The 18053-nt window shown below is 50.6% G+C and overlaps 2 protein-coding genes across 2 annotated transcripts; one reads left to right on the top strand and one right to left on the bottom strand.

Annotated features, from left to right (window-relative positions):
- Positions 1–3914: 3914 nt before the first annotated feature.
- Positions 3915–9360, top strand: LOC128782340 (uncharacterized). Its single transcript, XM_053932620.1, has 2 exons — positions 3915–6949; positions 7305–9360. Exons 1-2 carry the CDS (start codon positions 4877–4879, stop codon positions 7365–7367), a joined length of 2136 nt encoding a protein of 711 aa, XP_053788595.1. The 5' UTR covers positions 3915–4876; the 3' UTR covers positions 7368–9360.
- A 4304-nt stretch (positions 9361–13664) lies between these two features.
- LOC128781927 (avidin-like) lies at positions 13665–15095 on the bottom strand. Its single transcript, XM_053931963.1, has 4 exons — positions 14960–15095; positions 14663–14876; positions 14126–14246; positions 13665–13802 (listed from the first exon to the last, which is right to left on the bottom strand). The coding sequence occupies exons 1-4, from the start codon at positions 15032–15034 to the stop codon at positions 13760–13762; spliced, it is 453 nt and encodes a 150-aa protein (XP_053787938.1). The 5' UTR covers positions 15035–15095; the 3' UTR covers positions 13665–13759.
- Between the last annotated feature and the right edge of the window lie 2958 nt (positions 15096–18053).

Genomic DNA, 18053 nt, shown 5'->3' on the forward strand with positions numbered 1-18053 from the left:
AACAGGAAACGAGTTTCGCACCCCAGTGGGACGGATGGCCTGTAAGCGGTATTTAATAACAAAAGGAACGCCATTCATTGTGCGTTGGGTTCCCCAGGAACCAAACCGGTATTGGAGTATAAGTAAAAGAGAAAGGGGATGTATATATAATGAGGGTTACAACTTGTTTGAATGTGTGGATAAAGGAATAAACCCCTTTTGGGGAACGAGATCTATATCGAAGTTTTGGGAATTCCCCCACGCAATAGGGGAAGGGTTCTGGAAAGCCCCGGGAGATCTGTTCTGGATTTGTGGGAAAGCCGCTTACACTCATCTACCAGGGGATTGGACAGGCAGTTGCACCATAGGAGTCATTAAGCCATCTTTTTTCCTACTCCCCAAAGAAGCCGGTCCTGGGTTAGGAGTTCCGTTGTATGATAGTCTGAAAACATCTTTGAAAAGGGAAAAAAGAAGCCTAATAGAATTGGGAGGAACTCAGGAGTGGAAGGGAAAAATATGGACTCCTGAGGAGATCATCAAGACTTATGGACCTGCCACTTGGGCACAAGATGGCTCGTGGGGGTATCGGACCCCTATATACATGCTAAACCGTATAATCAGACTCCAAGCGGTAATAGAAACCATTTCAAATAAAACTGCCTTAGCCTTAGACCACGTTAGTGACCAACTTTCCCAAACTCGCACTGTTGTCTATCAGATAAGACTGGCTGTGGACTATCTGCTAGCGGATGAGGGAGGAATATGTGGAAAGTTTAACACCACAGAGTGTTGCCTTGAGATAGATGATAGAAGTGAAGTAATTCGTAACATATCTAAGGAAATCAGGAAAATTGCCTATGTTGGAACCCAGGAGTGGACTCCGCTTGTTAACACAGACTGGTGGGATAATTTTTGGTCATGGAAGAGTAGTTGGTGGAAGAAGGTGGCATTCATTGCAGTAGCAGGGTTAGCTGGACTGTTATTCCTTCCCTGTCTCATACCATGTCTGATTAAAATAGTTGCATCTGCTATCCAATCAGGCAGTGTAATTCCCACTTCTCTAGACATCTCCTCAGGAAAAGGGAAAAAGAAGACTAAAATGATGAGGTTAGAGGGCACCGAAAGAATGACAGCCAGGGAGGTGTACGACAAATACCAAAGACTAAGAAAGTTTTACTATAATGAGCCAGAAACGGCTAATTGACGCGGGCTCATGCCCGGTCAAAGTAAAAGAGGGGGGGGATTGTTATGAATAAATCTAAGATTTAACAGTTGGTTTGTATGTTAACCTCTTGTCTGTTCATTTTGCAGTTCACTGGTTTTACCCCTGTTTGTATTCCCCTTACCCGATGCATCTTTCCTTATCCCCGGTTTTTGCTCCGGTTGTATTCCTCTAGTTTTGATACCCCTGTTCCTGGGAAACTAAACCCCCTTGTCCCTTCCATGGCGTCGGGCAAGTTAGCTGCTGCTCCCTGAAACGACTTCCGGATTCCCAAGAGGCCTTGCGCAGGCTGCATATTGATTACCGGACCCCAGCTGAGAACTAAAGATGGACCTAAATCACAAACCGACGTAAGACCTGCTCGATAATCTACATCCCCAGGACAGGAAAGCCTCAAAGGAGGAGAAAAGACTTTCAACATCCCTAGAGCTGGTCGTCGTAACTTGAGAGAGGTCCGAACAGAGTCACCACCCTAGACCAACGAGCCATAATCGAGTCTCTGGACGTATCCTCCGAGGGTGGAGACTCTGACCCTGCCATAATTGACAGGATCGTCTACCCCTCCTCTGGGACGTCGACTCACCAGGGAGTAGCGGCGGCGGCGCGAACCCCGTACCCCGGCCCCCTTAGGCTGTTTCTTTAAATAAAGGCCTAATCAAGAAAGGAGTACAAGGACTCCTGGCCCTGTTATTTACGTCACCAGGTCTTGGGGTTCTGGTGTTTAGGCTCTGGTCTTTGGTCCTTGTGTTGTCCATCTAATAAATCACCCCAGTTCTACCCCAAACCCGTGTCGCTGTTTTCTGTTCCTGCATTGGACCAGTCATAACTGGGATCTGCAGAGCTCGCAGGGGCAGTGTTGCACCCCTGCTGTTGCTGACATGGAACTAACACCCAGCACGCGGCCCAGCACACTGCAACAGCGCACCGCAACAAGCAAAGGCTGAGGAAGGCTGAGGAAGGACAGGCACACTGTGAGAGGAAGAGGATGGCAGACAGGCACTGACACTTTCTCGGAGCACTGTGTGCTTTCTGCCCCATTCAGCAGCTGCATGCCCCAGCAGCCCTGCAGCCCCCAGGCAGCATTGTCCTTCACACCCTTTGCACCTCTCCCTGCCCACACAGCTTCTCCCTGTGGCGCTCAGGAGCAGGAGTTAGGAGCTGTGCATCATGGATTACATAACTAATGAGTTAGAAACTTAATGAGCTGCTGAAATGATGGATTAGTGAGGTTTAGTGTCAGACCCCGGTGCAAAGGGCATCAGGCCCTCGTTTGATTTGTTTCCTTTCCGATGGAGCTGATAAAGGTTAATGTTCAGATAACATCGAGTGAATATGAACACCAGAAAGGATCTGTATCCTGTTCCACCCCCCAGCTGATCATATGACAGCCAGTCAGTGGGAAGAACATTGTACAACATACAAATATACATATATACATCTATACATATATACAACAGGCACGCCTTTAGTATCTGGCTTTAGCCACCCGGTCTGCCCAGTAGCTCCCCCTGGAGTCCCAGGGGGACTCTCTCCTGATCCCCCCAGCATCCAGCCTGGATTTTGGACCACCTCAACACCCCAGATTTCCCTCTGTGAGGGCTGGCAGCCAGCTCTCCCCCATATGTGAATGCAGCACCGAGACTCCCAACCAGAGCAATACCTGGAAATGGAGTTTGAAGGGAAGATGGGGCAGAGAGGCATGCAGAGACATCAGATGAGGCCAGGTGAGAGTTCTGGCTTGCCAAACATGCAGCTTTCACCCCTACCCTCAGGTTTGGGGTGTCCTGCTGCCCCACACTGGGGGTGGTGTCTGGAGCCACCCAGCACTGTGAATGTCCCAAATGGGTACACAGGCAAGAAGGCCCCTGCTGAGGCCTGAAGCCATGATCAGGAAGCAGAATTACCCAGCTACTGTCCCCCAACCTCATCTTTTCCAGCCCTTCCAAAACACTTCCCTGTTGTCCCCCCGCCAGCACTTGGTGAAGTCTGGCAAGGTTCGAGAGAGGCAGAGCGGGCTGAGAGCCTGCACCTTAAGACAGGGAAGCCTGGGCAACCTGGTCCTGGCAGATGGACAGACAAGCATGCCCTGGACAGAGAGATGGACTTCCCTGCCACACTGGCCAGGTGGACTGCTTCCATATCACCTGGACACAGAGTTTGGGCATCAGCCCTGCTTAGACAGACAGATGGACGCCCACATCACCTCTTCCAGACAACCCTGAAACCCACCACAGACAAGCTCTCCCACTACCACTTCCTATGGCACGAATGTGTGCATGTGGCCAATCTGTGCCCACAGCCAGGGTTCCTCTGGGTGCCAGAGGGGATTTGGGGCACCAGACAGGGGGGTACCCATTCCCAGCATGGGCAGAGAATCACTGTCACTGCTGGAGCTGAGAACTGCCACTGCACAGTGAAGCCGCAGGTGGGGTGTCTCTTGGCACTGGGATGCTGCTGAAGCCCTCGCAAGGGTGACACCAGGATCTGCTTGTTGGTGGCTGCCACTGCAGTTTGGTGGGAGCCTGAGAAGGTCCCAGCTGTGTTCATGTCCAAGATGGTCATATTAGAGCCCAACTGATTACTCCACAGGCCCTGCAGGTCACGCTGGGGACCGGGGGTTATGTGGGTGGCTTGGGCAGTGCTGAGCCACAGTTCTCCCTCCCCCCACCAGCAGTGGCATATGTGTCCCACGGCATAGTCCCTGTGTGTCGGAACCCAAGGTGTCCCTCAGACACTCTTGGATGTTCTGGGCCCAGGGCAGAAGCCTCTGAGACCCTGGCAGGTGGCCAGGGACCCCTGTGGTCTTGAGCTTGACCCATGGAACAATTTACCAACCTTGCAGGAAGAACAAGAAATCGCAAAAGTTTAGATATTATAGTAGAAGTAGTCACAAAGTGAAAGGTAGGATTTTTGAGTGCTGTACAGGGGGGTTTTAGGCCTTGTACAGGGGGGTCTGAGTTTTGTACATGGGGGTCAGAAGTTCTAAGATGGAGGGATTTGGGCGTGCCCTGTCCTCCTTCTTTCTTCTTCCTATTCTCCATGTTCTTGGTGGTGTTGGCACTCACAGATTGGTTTAGAGTAGAAAGTCACTGTTCAATATAGGTAGTAGACATTGGGGAAAAACTGTAAACACCTAATACGTAATATGTGATATAAAAGATGGCACCAGCCCCTCGGGGAGGGGAGACGGGAGACAGCCAGAGACGGGGACAGACAGAGTCAGTGACAATGTCAGGGAGTCTGTGTGCCTTGAGATAACATGCAATAAACTGCCTTGAGACCGGACGACTGAAGACTACTGAGTCTTTCTTTGAAGGCACGGGTTGGAGGAGAGACTTTACCACCATCCGGAGTCTCCCCAAGCCGGGGAGGGCTCCGGCATCTGGCGTCCCTGGGTGGGCACCGACAAGAGACTAATTTATCAGACGACCTCCAACTTCCACCTGAGAAACAGGCACACCCTGAGGACTCCGAAGAGAGAGAGAGCGGACAGCTCCAGACGAAACATCCTGACCTTCACCAAAACAAATCATCCCAAGGACAGCCCGGAGAGGAGAAAAACCAGAAGCGCGCCTGGAATTTCTCGCCTGTGAGCTGCTGCACAGTAATCAGGATCATCTCCGGACCGACCTTGCGCTGACTCGGTTTTTGGTGAGATTGGTTGAGATTGAGAACATGGGGGGGGGATACTCCCAAGAGCAGATCCAAGTTTTGTCAGCCCTACAGAGGGTGGCATCCACACATCCTGTGGAGATGGCTCCAAAAGAGCTAAAAGCTTTGTTGTTGTGGGTGCGGTGTAATTACCCGCACATAGAGACACATCTCTTGTTCGAACCAAATTTCTGGCAAGAGATCAATAGGCATTTGCATTATCTGGCCACAAAAAGAGATAAGAATGCCGCAAAACTTTTACCTTCCGCGAGAATAATGTTAGAGTCGCTTTCACAACGCGGCAAGGGGTCTCTTGTTTCACACCAAATAGCTCAAGCTCCTGAAGGAGCACAGGGAGAATTGCCCAGCCAGCAGCATGGGGCAGCTCTCTTCACCACAGATCAAGAGGAAGCAGAATCGCTTCCCGTGGAAAAGCAAGGGGATGATTTTTCAGCACGCCCAGGATCCCCGGATTCCCACAGGTCCTCAGATTCCCCTGAACCCCCAGAATCTCTAGGGTCCTCCGATGCAGAAACCCCTCAGTCGGTTGCAGATCAGCCGGGGATAGTTGTCACCCTCGGTGAGGGAGGAGATCGGGAGTACCCCGAGTCTACACTCACAGGGGGGGGGGCTGTAGCAGCGCAGGCTGGGGAAGGTGCAGATGGGAATGTAGAACCCAGAGAGGAGGGGGAGCCGTCTCTCGCAGCAGCGGCGGCGGGCAGTTTGCAACAGCTCGCGGCGCCGGGGAGAGCGGGGGGGACTGTGAGGGCAAAGGGGACCAGTGAGAAGGCGGGGGATGTGGGCGCGGCGGTCGTACGTCCCGAGGGTCCCGTGACGCGTGCCATGGCGAGAGCCCGCGCTGCCGCAGCGGCAGCCGCCCAGCAGGCACAGGGTGAAGGCTCCCAAACCACAGCAGCGGCGTTGGCCAGGCAGCAGGCCGAGACAGAGCGAAAAACTACGGCTCGTCTCGCGGCAGCGGCAACGCGCATGCGTGGGATGGAGAAGCGAAACCCAGAGGCCGGGGCGGGGGAGGGCACCTCGCGTGCGGCGGGCGCGACACGGGCGCAGACGGGACGGAAGCGACGCGCTCGGGCTGTGGGCGTTGGCGCAGAGTCAGGAGAAGCATGTCCCAGTGATGGGCAGTATGGGGTGGATACATCAGAGCCGGAGTGGGATCGGGAAGGTGGCGACGTCAGTCTCGGGGAGGATGAGAGCGCTCCCGAGATCGCGGCTGCGTTGGAAAGACCAAGGAGGCGCGGTCAGGGTCGGGGCGGGAGCGTCCACACCCCCGTGGTGACGCAGGCAGGGGTGGGGCGTGTCCAGGGTGCAGGCGTTTGCCAGGGCACCGCCTCCACACCGTTCCCACGGCAATCGACTCATGCGCACAGCCAATCCCGGCCAGTCTCAGACATTGTAAAGCTGAAGCAGTTGATACAGCGAGAGTCGACATCCCAGGCTGCGGGATTTGCAAGTGTAAATCAATTGTTACAAGATTTGCACAGGGATTTATCAGAGATGCAGATAGGGGAACAAACGTCCGAGTCTTTTGCAGTGCCGACCTCAGCCGGTCAGACGACAGCGCCACCTAGTGGCGGGACTGCAATATTGCAAGAGGTTTTGCCGGAGCCGGTTGCCCAAGCCATCGCGCCACCCAGTGGTGGGTCTGTAACATTGCAACACTTTTTTCCAGTTTTATATAAGAAGAAGTCTAGGGCGAGGAAGACTACACCTGCACGACAGCAGGAACCTCCGCTGATTCCAGAGCGGCATGAAACTCAGGACACTCCTGCTGAGGCGCAGCAACAGGATGATACTGTATGTATTACTGCTTCGGAGGGTATCCCAGTCTGGACAATTCCAACATTAAGGTCTGCTGATTCCTCACGTCAGGGAGAGTCAATTATAATATCAAAAGGAGTTGTTGAGTTTCTTTTACAGTATCTGACCACAGCTTTGGAGTCACATTCGGAGCTGCTGACTCATCTTTCGAAAATTTCTCAAACAATACAGGGCAGCCGTGTGTTTTCTTCTGCAGCAGACGTTCCATTCTCATCCGCAATCACCCAGCCCTCATCCTTGCAGATGCCACAGATGTCGGTGAGTTCTACTGCACCAAAGCCTCGATCACAACAAATAACTCCACTCTACAGGCAAGTACCCACAAAATTTCCAGTTTTACCGAACGCAAAGCTAGACTGGCAGGACATTCGAGCAGAATTAGAAAAGGAAAAAGGTTTATTGCAGGGCTCGGGAAACATCATGATGCCAGTGAGCTATGATGCTCAGGGACAAAACCCAAGGTGGGAACGCCTGGATCGTGGTGCGATCAAAGACTTAGCCAAAGCCATCCGAGACAACGGGTTGTCATCACCGTACTTCAAACAAATGTTGAAGAGCATTTTTGGTATGTATGATTTAACACCCTATGATCTTAAATATCTTGCAACATCAGTTCTTACAGACACCCAGGCTCTTGTATGGCAAAAGGCATGGAGGAGATCCCTGGAGGAGCTGAGAGCCAGATACCAGGGCGGACGCAGATCCAAGAAGCAAAGACACGGGCACGCAAACGAAGGCAGACAACGGCGCTGCAAACATCTCATCAGACAACGATTGATAATTCAGAGACTTGGGGTTCTTCTTGGGACTCGAGTATCATTCGGGTGTTGCTGCACTGCAAGGTTTCTCGCAGAGAGTGAGGACATGGGCATGGGGTTCAGACAGATAGTGTTCATGTGCTTCATTCTTTTGCCTGTTGCCGTGAGCAATAGGGCACATTTTCCCATGAGGCAGCCAAAGGGAAATGTGTGGGAAACTTTGGCAAAAGCAGCAGGTCTGGACAGCATTTGTCTGACTCATTCAAGGCCAGGGAAACCATTCTCGACATGTTTGGTAGGTGTGCCGGTGAAGGAATGGCCGATCCCAAAAAACATCCCTCCAAAGGTTCTGAAATCTTTTTCGGATCCTATGGAAGGATGGCATGTCTGGACACAGTTCCTTCCTGTGGCTCATTTTGAACCCCAGGAATTGGACATTTTTGGGTCAACAAGAATGAAATTTTGCATCATATTCAACCCATCGGGAGTGACAGAGACAGATAACCACACGATAGATGTCACTCCAAACCAGCTTTTTTACAGAAATGCATCATCCTGGTGCAATTACACCAAGATGATGAGCAAACTATCCCTCCAGAATTCAGCTGTTTTACCAAAAGGAAACTTCTTAATTTGCGGGGACAGAATTTGGCCTGCTATCCCTGCAAAAATCAGGGGAGGTCCATGCAGCATTGGAGAACTCTCATTGATAACACCCAATTTGAAAATTTTGAGGGAACAATCACACAGAAAAATAAGATCCATTGAACAATATGGCCCAAATTGTGATGATGAAGTTTATACCTGGGACAAGGCTCGGAGAATTGCAGTAGCAATTTTCTCACCCCAAGCAGCATCGGGGGTGGCCTTGACACAATTGGACCACATAGCGTGTTGGTTGAGCAAACACACTCATGCCATTTCCTCTGCACTGAGCGACATGTTAACAGATATCGACAGTGCGAGACAAGCAACACTTCAGAACAGGGCGGCAATTGATTATTTGCTGCTATCACACGGACATGGGTGTGAAGAATTTGAGGGAATGTGCTGCATGAACTTGTCTGATCATTCGAAATCTATCCATGAAAACATAAGACAAATGCAAAATAGCATCAACAAATTGCAAAAGGTTACAGGATCATGGTGGGATGATTTCATCAACCTTTTTAGTCTCTCACCATTCTGGAGGGAGCTTTTGAAGATAGCATTCTATATTCTTATAGGGTTTCTAGTTCTCCTGCTTGTTCTGCCGTGCATTTTTCTATGCACTCGGCGGGTCATGGACAAAGTGGCAAGACAGGTCTTCTTGGTGCAAACAGGAGGGGGAGATGTCGGAACCCAAGGTGTCCCTCAGACACTCTTGGATGTTCTGGGCCCAGGGCAGAAGCCTCTGAGACCCTGGCAGGTGGCCAGGGACCCCTGTGGTCTTGAGCTTGACCCATGGAACAATTTACCAACCTTGCAGGAAGAACAAGAAATCACAAAAGTTTAGATATTATAGTAGAAGTAGTCACAAAGTGAAAGGTAGGATTTTTGAGTGCTGTACAGGGGGGTTTTAGGCCTTGTACAGGGGGGTCTGAGTTTTGTACATGGGGGTCAGAAGTTCTAAGATGGAGGGATTTGGGCGTGCCCTGTCCTCCTTCTTTCTTCTTCCTATTCTCCATGTTCTTGGTGGTGTTGGCACTCACAGATTGGTTTAGAGTAGAAAGTCACTGTTCAATATAGGTAGTAGACATTGGGGAAAAACTGTAAACACCTAATACGTAATATGTGATATAAAAGATGGCACCAGCCCCTCGGGGAGGGGAGACGGGAGACAGCCAGAGACGGGGACAGACAGAGTCAGTGACAATGTCAGGGAGTCTGTGTGCCTTGAGATAACATGCAATAAACTGCCTTGAGACCGGACGACTGAAGACTACTGAGTCTTTCTTTGAAGGCACGGGTTGGAGGAGAGACTTTACCACCATCCGGAGTCTCCCCAAGCCGGGGAGGGCTCCGGCACCTGTGTGGCAGCTGAGACCAGCACATGGGCACCAGCAGGGACAGTGCATCTCCCTCCCTGAGCAGGGCAGGGCAGAGCTGGGAGTACTGGGTACCCCCCTACAGCAGGGATAGGAGGCCCACAGTACCCCTGGGGACAGCAGAGTCTCCTTGGTCATGGACACTGGTGGACACAAGAGGAGTGGACAAACACTTTCTGCTGGGGTGTCACAGGACAGCACAACACAGCATGGTAAAGACATGCAACCCTGTCAGCCCTGCACACTGTGCCCCGGGGGTGCAAAGCATGGCACAGGACAGCATTGATGTAAATTAAGGGCCAGGAGACCAGCTCCTTTTAAAAGGCCTTTATTAGGTGATCAGCTCTGGGTGGGTGCCCGAGGGGGCCGTCGCTGCTCCCTTCGGCGACGCAGAGGAGGAGGTGGTCAGTTGTGCTTCACAGCAGAACTGGGGCTTCCGTCCTCGAGGGCGTGCCTAGGAAGACGATTAGTGGCTCGTAGACTAGGGTCCTCATCTCGGTCTGGCTACTTTCAGGTGGTGGTGACCTCCAGAACTCTGATGGCATGGGAGGACTCTTCCCACTAGGTCTAGTCACTTGGTTCCTCGAGTTTCCACGTTAGTTTGGTGTTTTTAGGCCCTTTTGGTGGATTCTGTTCTTCACCTCATTTGCATACTGCCGAGGTTGTTTCTGGCCGCCATTTTGGGAGCAGCGAAGGCAATGCCCGAGGGACTGAATGAGGGTAACAATAAAGGGATTTAACAAGGGGTAACAGGGGGTATTATGCAACCCTAGTGAACATTGTAATAAAAAGGTCTTTGTTCATTAAAACGAACATTGAAAGAAAATAAGAATTTAAACTGAATAGAGAATTTCAGACTGTGAGAAGAGAAAGAGGAAAAAAAAAAAAAAGGGGGGGGTGGTTTGATAAACAACAAGTATTCTGCTTAAGAATTGTGCAAATGCAGCAAGCACAGAAGACTGTGTAACTAACTATATACAAGCTAACTTTTAGGCCAAGGACAACCGGCAAAGAAGATAAGGAGCCTTCATCCCTATGACCACCAAGGGCAGAGAGAAAAAGGACCCCCTAGCAACCAATTGCACCGGCGCAGAGTACATCGAGAGAAAATACGTCAACCGAAAAAAAAGGGGGACTATAAAAACAAAAAGGTCAAAGGGGGAAGGCGCGCCGTGGCAGAGTGGAGACTCCCCGGCCGCCCAGCGCTGTTTTTTTGCTTAATACCGCTTGCTTAATAAATTCTTGTTAATTGATTTATCTATAATTAGCCTCCCCAATTGAATTTGTCCATAACAAACATGGGGGAGCATATAACAACCGGGGGGGGGGTATTACAACAAGGGTACAGTCAGAAGGAACATGGGGGGACATATAGAAGCAGCAAACGGGGGGGTGTATTACAACCAGGGCACAACTGGAATGAACAGGGAGAGACATCCACAGTGGGAGACATAACAAGGGGGGTACAATTGGAATGAACATGGGGGCACAACAAATATTCACTGAATTCATTCATAACAGCATGGCACAGCAGTGTGTGGCACAGCACAGCCTGGAGTGACACAGCACAGCAGGGCACGGCATGGCACCAGAGAGCACAGCAGGAGCAGGCAGCCCCCTGGTCATTCCCAGTGCCCCACAGGGATGGCAGAGCCAGAGCGTGCAGCTCCTCACCCTCCACCCTGCACCCGGGACAGCACAGCACGGCTGGGCACGGCCAGACTGCCCCGCGGCTGCCCTCACCTCCCTGGATGCAGCATCATAGGCCACGAGCAGGGCCGGGGCGAGCAGCAGCAGCAGCCTGGGGTTCCCATGGTGGTGGTGGCTGTGTATGGTGCCCGGGCTCTGCCCGTGACCGCCCAGCCCCTTTTATAGCAGAGGGGGCTGTGGCCAGGCAGTGGCCGCCGAAACTGGGCCTCCTGCCAAAGGACACCTGTCCAAGACTGAGCACCAAGATGTTTCCTATTACCATCCAAGTAGCAGTTGCATCTGGACACTTTTCCTTATCTCCTGTTAATAGGCCCATCAATGTCTTGCCACACGACTCAGAGATAACACTCTCCAAGAGCCAGTTCTGTTTAACAGGTGATTAAGGACACACCTTGTGACTCAGAATAACATCAGCCCATTGTGAGATGCTCCGCCCAGGGGGAGAAGCTAGGCATTCCCACCTGGATAAATCCAGGGATTTCTAGACAGAAAAGCAGCCTTGCCACAGGTTTCCGAGAAGACACAGCAACCACATCTGCCACTCCAATTTGGACTGCTACCAGCACGCTGGCCAAAGTGGGTGTCAGGTTGTATTCTGACTTTGCCAGTGGTCTTCCTTTTGTATCATTGTGTGTATTTTTTGTCTTTTTTTTTTTGTTTGTTTTTGGTTTTTTTTTTTGTTTTTTTTTTTTTTTTTTTTTGTTGTTGTTTTTTTTTTGTTTTTGTTTTGTTTTTTTTTTGTTTTCCCCTTTCCCAATAAATTGTATTTCTGACTTGGAGTCTCTCACTGGTTTTGCTTTCAAACCAGAACAACACCCAATGGGAGATGGGCAACTGGGCACTGCTCCAGGCTGAATGGAGCAGTGTTCCCTGTTCCCCTGGGCCGGGGAGAATCCCAAGGATCATGGTGGGGTGGACGGGCTGCAAAGAAGGACTCTGTGCCATAGAGGGTCACAGCAGGGGACACTCATGAGGCCTCGGGTGTGGTGACAGAAGGGACTGAAAGATACCATGGAGGATATTGGGAATGTTTGTGCTGAGCCAGGACAGAGCTGTCCAGAAAAATTGCATTTGTTACCTGGTGCATAACAAGGCGGTAATTACACGCCCAAGACAGACATTAATTTTTTATTTTAGTTCCACAAGTCTGAGTCCTCAGTGTTATTCCAAAGATCAAGCACACCAACTATCAAAACATTTTGCTATTTACACATCTAGCAAACAAAAGCATTAATGTTCATTGTTGTCCTAGGTTGACTGTATGATGCTTTTATCCCCAATTGTCTGTTCTGTTTATACTGAATAATAAGTTTTGCACCTTTAAGACTTGTTCCGGGAGTGAAGGTGGGGAGAAGAAGCCCAGAGTTTGTTTTCAGAAACTGCACTCACTCCTCCACATTCCTCCTCCTGGATTGTTGTCTGCGGACAGACAGACAGCAGGACAGAGCTCGCCTTTGCTTTTTAGTTAGTTTTAGCTAGCTGAGGCAAAGTTCCCTGGACTGTGTTTTTTTTCCCTTTTCTTTGGACCTGTTCAAACCTGCTCTGGACTGAACACCCAGAAGAGCACCGGCAGCTCGCACCTGTGGCCCAGCAGGCCGGGCCAGGGCTGCGGCATTTCCAGCACCGGAGGGACTGATCAGAGACTGAGTGAACCAAGCTGCAGCCCAGGGAGGGATTTTTCTGAGTTTGTCCCTCTTTTGGATCAGCAAGAGGTTTCAATGTTTAATATTGTTTAAGTTTTCTTGTTTAATAAACAGTTTTTTCCCACTTTTCTCCAAGGAAGTATTTTTTCCCCAAAACAGTTGGGGGGATGCCAATTGAATCTGCCTTCTAGAGGAATCCCTTTGGGGGGTCTCTCCCAAATTTGCCCTGAACCAGGACAATTGGTTACGAGTTATTTAGTTCTCTTATTAATTACTATTCTCTCTCCTGCTGGTTAAGAATTCTCTTGCATCTGATGCTAATTAATTTGCAGGCTCCGCCTTTCTCTTCTCTTGAGTTAGTGGGTTTCTTGACCCAGTGGGCCATAAGTCATGATCTACCCCTGCCAGAATTTACTTTCTACCCAGTCAGAGCTGCTTCAGCACTGAGTTTTTCCTGATCCAGTTGTCTTTATTGTTTTTTTTCTTATCTTGAGGGTTTTACCAAGTGTCCTGTAAATTCTGCACTCTTTGTGTCTATTACCAGTGGTATATTGTTCATCCCAAATTTTGTAACCTGCACCCCGATCTGAGATCATTAAAGCCCATCAAGACCTAAACCATAATAAGGCAATTCTATCAAGTAAGATCTCTTTTTAACGCCTGGACATAGCTTTGAGCTTGTTTGCTGCTCTCAGTTTCACAGACTAAATGCCCTTTCTTGTTGATTAGGCTTGAAAGCATAAAAAAACCTCAAACATCAAGGAACAAACCTTTTTAAGAAACGTTTTACTTATCCCACATTTTGCAACAACGTGACAGGAGACTGTGAGTGTTTGCAGCAAAGCTTTATTGGGACAAGCATGTGGTGCTGCAGGAGCAGGGGCACACCCCTGGCGCTGCTGCTGACCTGGGAAGGCCCCTCTGCGACTCTCACTCCTGTGACTGCAGACGGGTGAAGACGTTGGTGCCCACCCTGTGGGGACACACAGGAGATGTAAGGGAGGGACGTGACAGTGTCCAAACACGCACCCAGCCCTATATTCCCGCACCACATCTGCACCTTGGCAGGACCCCAGGGAATGGTATTTTTCCTTTCTGTGTTTTACCCATGCACAAAGCAATCAAGTGAACCTTGCCATCGAGATTCGTTAAGCTGTGCTTTTAAAACAGATATTAAAACCTCCTTTTGCCAACACCTATGAGAGTGGCTCTGCAAGCAACCTAAACCACTTGTGACAGCCGAAACCTGTCGGGGATGCACAAGGGACCTGTGCAGGGCAGGGACAGGGGGCTCACCTGGTGGCTTTCCAGTCATTTTTTATGCTCTCCACATGGGACCTCAGAAGCCACATGGTCCTCAAGACCTCCTTTCCATACTCATCCACAAAGCACTGGCCCGTGAAAACAGTGATGGAATCTGTGGGGACAAGACAGGAGGTGGAGGGGAGCATGGCCAAGGTGGCAGGTCAGTGGCTGCCCCAGCACAGGGGACAGTAGACCCCTGCTGTCCCCAGCTCTGGGGACAGAGGGGATGGGGAAAGCAGGCAGGAGGACTCAGAGGGCTGGGGTGTCACACAGAGATGGGCAGACAATGCAGGCTTCAGCCCCTGCTGCCTCTCCTGCACCCTGGGACTGGGACTTGACAGCAGCTGAGGAGCTCCAGGGACAAGGATGGGGGAGCTCCAGGGAGGGGAGAGGGAGAGCAGTGGGGATAGTGCAGGGCAAGGCAGGGAATCAGCAAGGACACTGCAGGGAGGGCAGAAAAACTTCAAGAACAGAAGAGGGAGAGCAGTGGAGGCTCAGGATACCATAAGGAGTCTGGAAAAGAAGTACCTGAAAAGCTCCATCTGACGGTGAAGCCAAAGGTGGGCTGGCTCTTCTGGTTAGGGCTCTTCTGCAGGGATCCCTGCAGTGGTGACAGCTGGATCTCATTCGAGGTGGCTGTCACAGCCGTGTGATAGGAGCCAACAAAGACACCATTTCCATTCACGGTCGTGATGGTCATGTTGGAGCCCAGGTCATTCACCCAGCGCCCAAGCAGGGAGCACTGGAGAGCAGGGAATTCAGCACTGGTGCCTGCATCTACAGCCCCCTGCCCTCCCCACCCTGTACATCCCACCCTCACAGTACCTTTTTTTCCACAGAGAGGCCATGAGCCCCCAGGGCCAAGAAGAGCACGAGGAGGAAGGGAGTTACTTGCACCATCTCTGCAGCAGGTGGACAGCTGATATATCTGGGGATGTGCTCCTTGCAGGTCTGTGCTGATGCTCCTGCTCCCTCTCCTTTTTATTGCTGCCAGATGGGTGGGTGGAAGCTCTGGCCAGGGTGTTGTGCAATATGAGTGTTTCCAAATCTGTGGTTCCTAGCCATAAGAGGGAGTAATTACAGCAAACATTCCCAGAATTGAGTGCTGCAAATGTCCATTCCCACTCCCCTGGCGCCTTGCGGGGAGGCCCTGGCTCCTGCTGATCAGTGACTGGTGGGAAATGGTCAGTGGGGAAAACCCTCTATGGAGCTGCTGTCTGTTTTATCAGCCCTTTGCTACATCACTTCTGTGTCCAGGTTTTGAGACTCCTTAAGCCTGGTGACCTCAGGATTGGCTGCATGACACAGCTCACCCTGCTCTTCCTCACCAGGCATGCTCATGCAAACTCACCAACCACCCTACATTATTTTGGGATTCAGCTTTCCCATCCCCCCCAGCCCCATACTGATGGGTCTGCAAAGGTCTGATGTGCATGTTAAGCTGTTGTTTTTACAACCTTTTTTGTGTTGGAAGAGAATTATTTACTTAATGAAAAGCCAGCATTCACTGAATATCTGGGACATTGGATCTTAATAGTGACAAAATTGTATTTACACAGGGATTCTTAGATAACTGTAAGAACATATTGTCATAATTCCCCTTACGTTATACTTGTTGCTGGCCAAGGAGGCTGAAGTGAATGGATTCAGCCCAGAGTTTCTCACCCATTTCTAAATGGTTTTCATGACAGTCTCCTAAAATACATGGTTTTGTTCCCCAAGTCATCACAGCAAAAGCCGATGGAGCCATTCACCAGAAAACAATACTTTTTGTATACTGGAGACAAGGCAGTTCTTTGCAATGTCTCAGAAATAAACAATATTTATTTTTATTTTTCTCAGTCTTTGCTTTCTCTTAAATTTCACCTTTGAGCCCTGGTTTATCTCTGACAGTAAAACTCATTGCTATCCACTCTGGAGAGCAATGTATTTCAGCTGCTGGCATCTCCACAGCCCCTTCTCCTCCCTTCAGGAGTCCTACAGCCCACTTGCACCCTGCCTGGAAGAAATCTCTGTCTAGAGAGCTGGCTGGCTGCCGCACATTCCTGCCCCAGTGTTTTCTGTTTCAGAAATCAAATGCATAACAAGTTGTGTTTTCCCACATAGCTGCCATTTGCTCTGACTGTTTTTGGCAAGCAGGTGCTGCCCAGAGCATTGCCAGTGTTTGGGGTAACAAGTAAGGTCAGTCTGGGAAGGCTGTGGGGGACAGGAGAGGCAGTCATCACCCTTTCTCCATCACCCCCTCACCATCACCACGGTGCAGGGGGCTCCTGCTGGATCCTGCAGATGGACAACACAAAGTCTCCGTGCTGCTGATGGCAGCCCACAGCTCCTTCACAGGTGTGGGTTTATTTTAGCATAACACAAAAAATATTGTTTATTTGTTCACATAATCTTTGTTTTTTCTGTACTTAACAATCCCTGTGGGTCATCTCACAGGTTCAGGGTCCAGCTCAGTGCTCAAGCAGGTAGATTTCTTGGCTGATCTCAGCTGAGTGCTGAGATGTCTCCATGGGGTTTGTGCCCTCCAAACATCAGAGAGTAAAGTGGCTTGGAGCTCGCAATCATCAGCAGGACTAAATTCTGCAATGCCATGCCTGAGCCCTGGCACAGCAGGAAGTGGGGGCAACCAACAGGCAGGGAAGAAATCCAAAGCAGGAAGCACTGAAGAAGTCAAAAATTATCAGGGCTGTGGTTAAAAACCCATGTACGTTCAGGGTGTTGTGAAAAATAAGGGCTGGTGAATAATAGTAGGAAACAGTTAATGAACAATTTAACTTGCTGCTCAAACTGGGGTTGAGTCAGCCTTGAAAAACAGTGGTGCAGGCGAAATGTCTGTGACCAGGGACTGTCCTCTCAGCCCTCAGCTACATCCATGCAGAAGCTGATGAAAGCTGAGCTATCAGATACAAGACTTATTGAGGTGGTACAGCCCAGAGTGAAGGAGAAATCAGAAATATCCCTTTATACAGACTGAACTCCAATCTTTGGAAGGCACGTTGCCTAGGTTAAGGAACAGTATTGATGCATCAAAGCAATACCAGTCCAGTCAGAAGCTGTGCTGTCTTCAGTGCCTGCTCTTGTTCCTTGCCAGCTGGACTGGGACATCACTGCTATTGTTGGAAGCTGCCAACAGGATACGGATGGAGGTGGGAACCCCAGGTGTTCCTCACTGATGTGCTGGCACTCCTGTCCCACTAACCTTGCCACAGTGACCCTAAGGGACTGGGTTTCCATCCCTTTCCATTGTCTGTGGGCTTTGCCATGAGAGGATAACACCAGTTGCTCTGTGGGTGCTGCATCCAGGACAACCTGTCCTTCCTGGATATTGTTACTTGTCTACTTGTGTGGTTGCAGGAACACTCCCCTGGGGAGTGAAGAAAAGGCCATTTGTCACCCACTGACAGCCCTGGGCCACCGTGGTGATCCCCTGCCTGCACCAGTTCCCACGACAGAAAAGTAGGGGAAAAATGCTCACAGCAAGTAGGATAGGCTGCTTCCCATCCTAGCCCTAAAGGCCGCTAATGACTTAGGGAACACTAAGCTCTGAAGTGGACAGAAAGAGCTGATAGTCCTTCCCGTGGTGTCCTCAGGGCCCTCCTGCCCTTCTCTGTGATGTGCTCAGAGATGCCCTGCCCTGTCTGCAGTGTTCACATGGCTCCACTGCCCTCCCTGTAATGTCCTTCATGCTCTTTTTCTGTCCAGCTCTGAGATCAGGTGAGCTCCCTGTCCCTGCCTTGCACAGGTCCCTTGTGCATCCCCAGAGAGAATGGGGCTGTCCTACCACATGGGTGTCCCTTGGCAGGAGGCTCAGCCCCCTCTGCTATAAAAAAGGGGCTGAGTGAGCATAGGGCAGCAGCGCAGGCAGAGCCCAGGCACCATACACAGCCACCGTGGGGACCCCAGGCTGCTGCTGCAT

Source organism: Vidua chalybeata, chromosome Z, assembly GCF_026979565.1.
Source record: "Vidua chalybeata isolate OUT-0048 chromosome Z, bVidCha1 merged haplotype, whole genome shotgun sequence".
In the NCBI taxonomy this organism is placed as follows: domain Eukaryota; kingdom Metazoa; phylum Chordata; class Aves; order Passeriformes; family Viduidae; genus Vidua; species Vidua chalybeata.

Bases quoted from the DNA above. Each gene is read 5' to 3' on its own strand.
- LOC128781927 (XM_053931963.1), bottom strand. From the start codon at position 15,034: ATGGTGCAAGTAACTCCCTTCCTCCTCGTGCTCTTCTTGGCCCTGGGG. The intron at 14,247-14,662 runs GTACTTCTTTTC...TTGTCCCCACAG, and splicing joins CGTCAGATGGAGCTTTTCAG to ATTCCATCACTGTTTTCACG. The intron at 13,803-14,125 runs GTGAGCCCCCTG...GTGTCCCCACAG, and splicing joins AATGACTGGAAAGCCACCAG to GGTGGGCACCAACGTCTTCA.
- LOC128782340 (XM_053932620.1), top strand. From the start codon at position 4,877: ATGGGGGGGGGATACTCCCAAGAGCAGATCCAAGTTTTGTCAGCCCTA. The intron at 6,950-7,304 runs GTGAGTTCTACT...TTGCAACATCAG, and splicing joins TGCAGATGCCACAGATGTCG to TTCTTACAGACACCCAGGCT.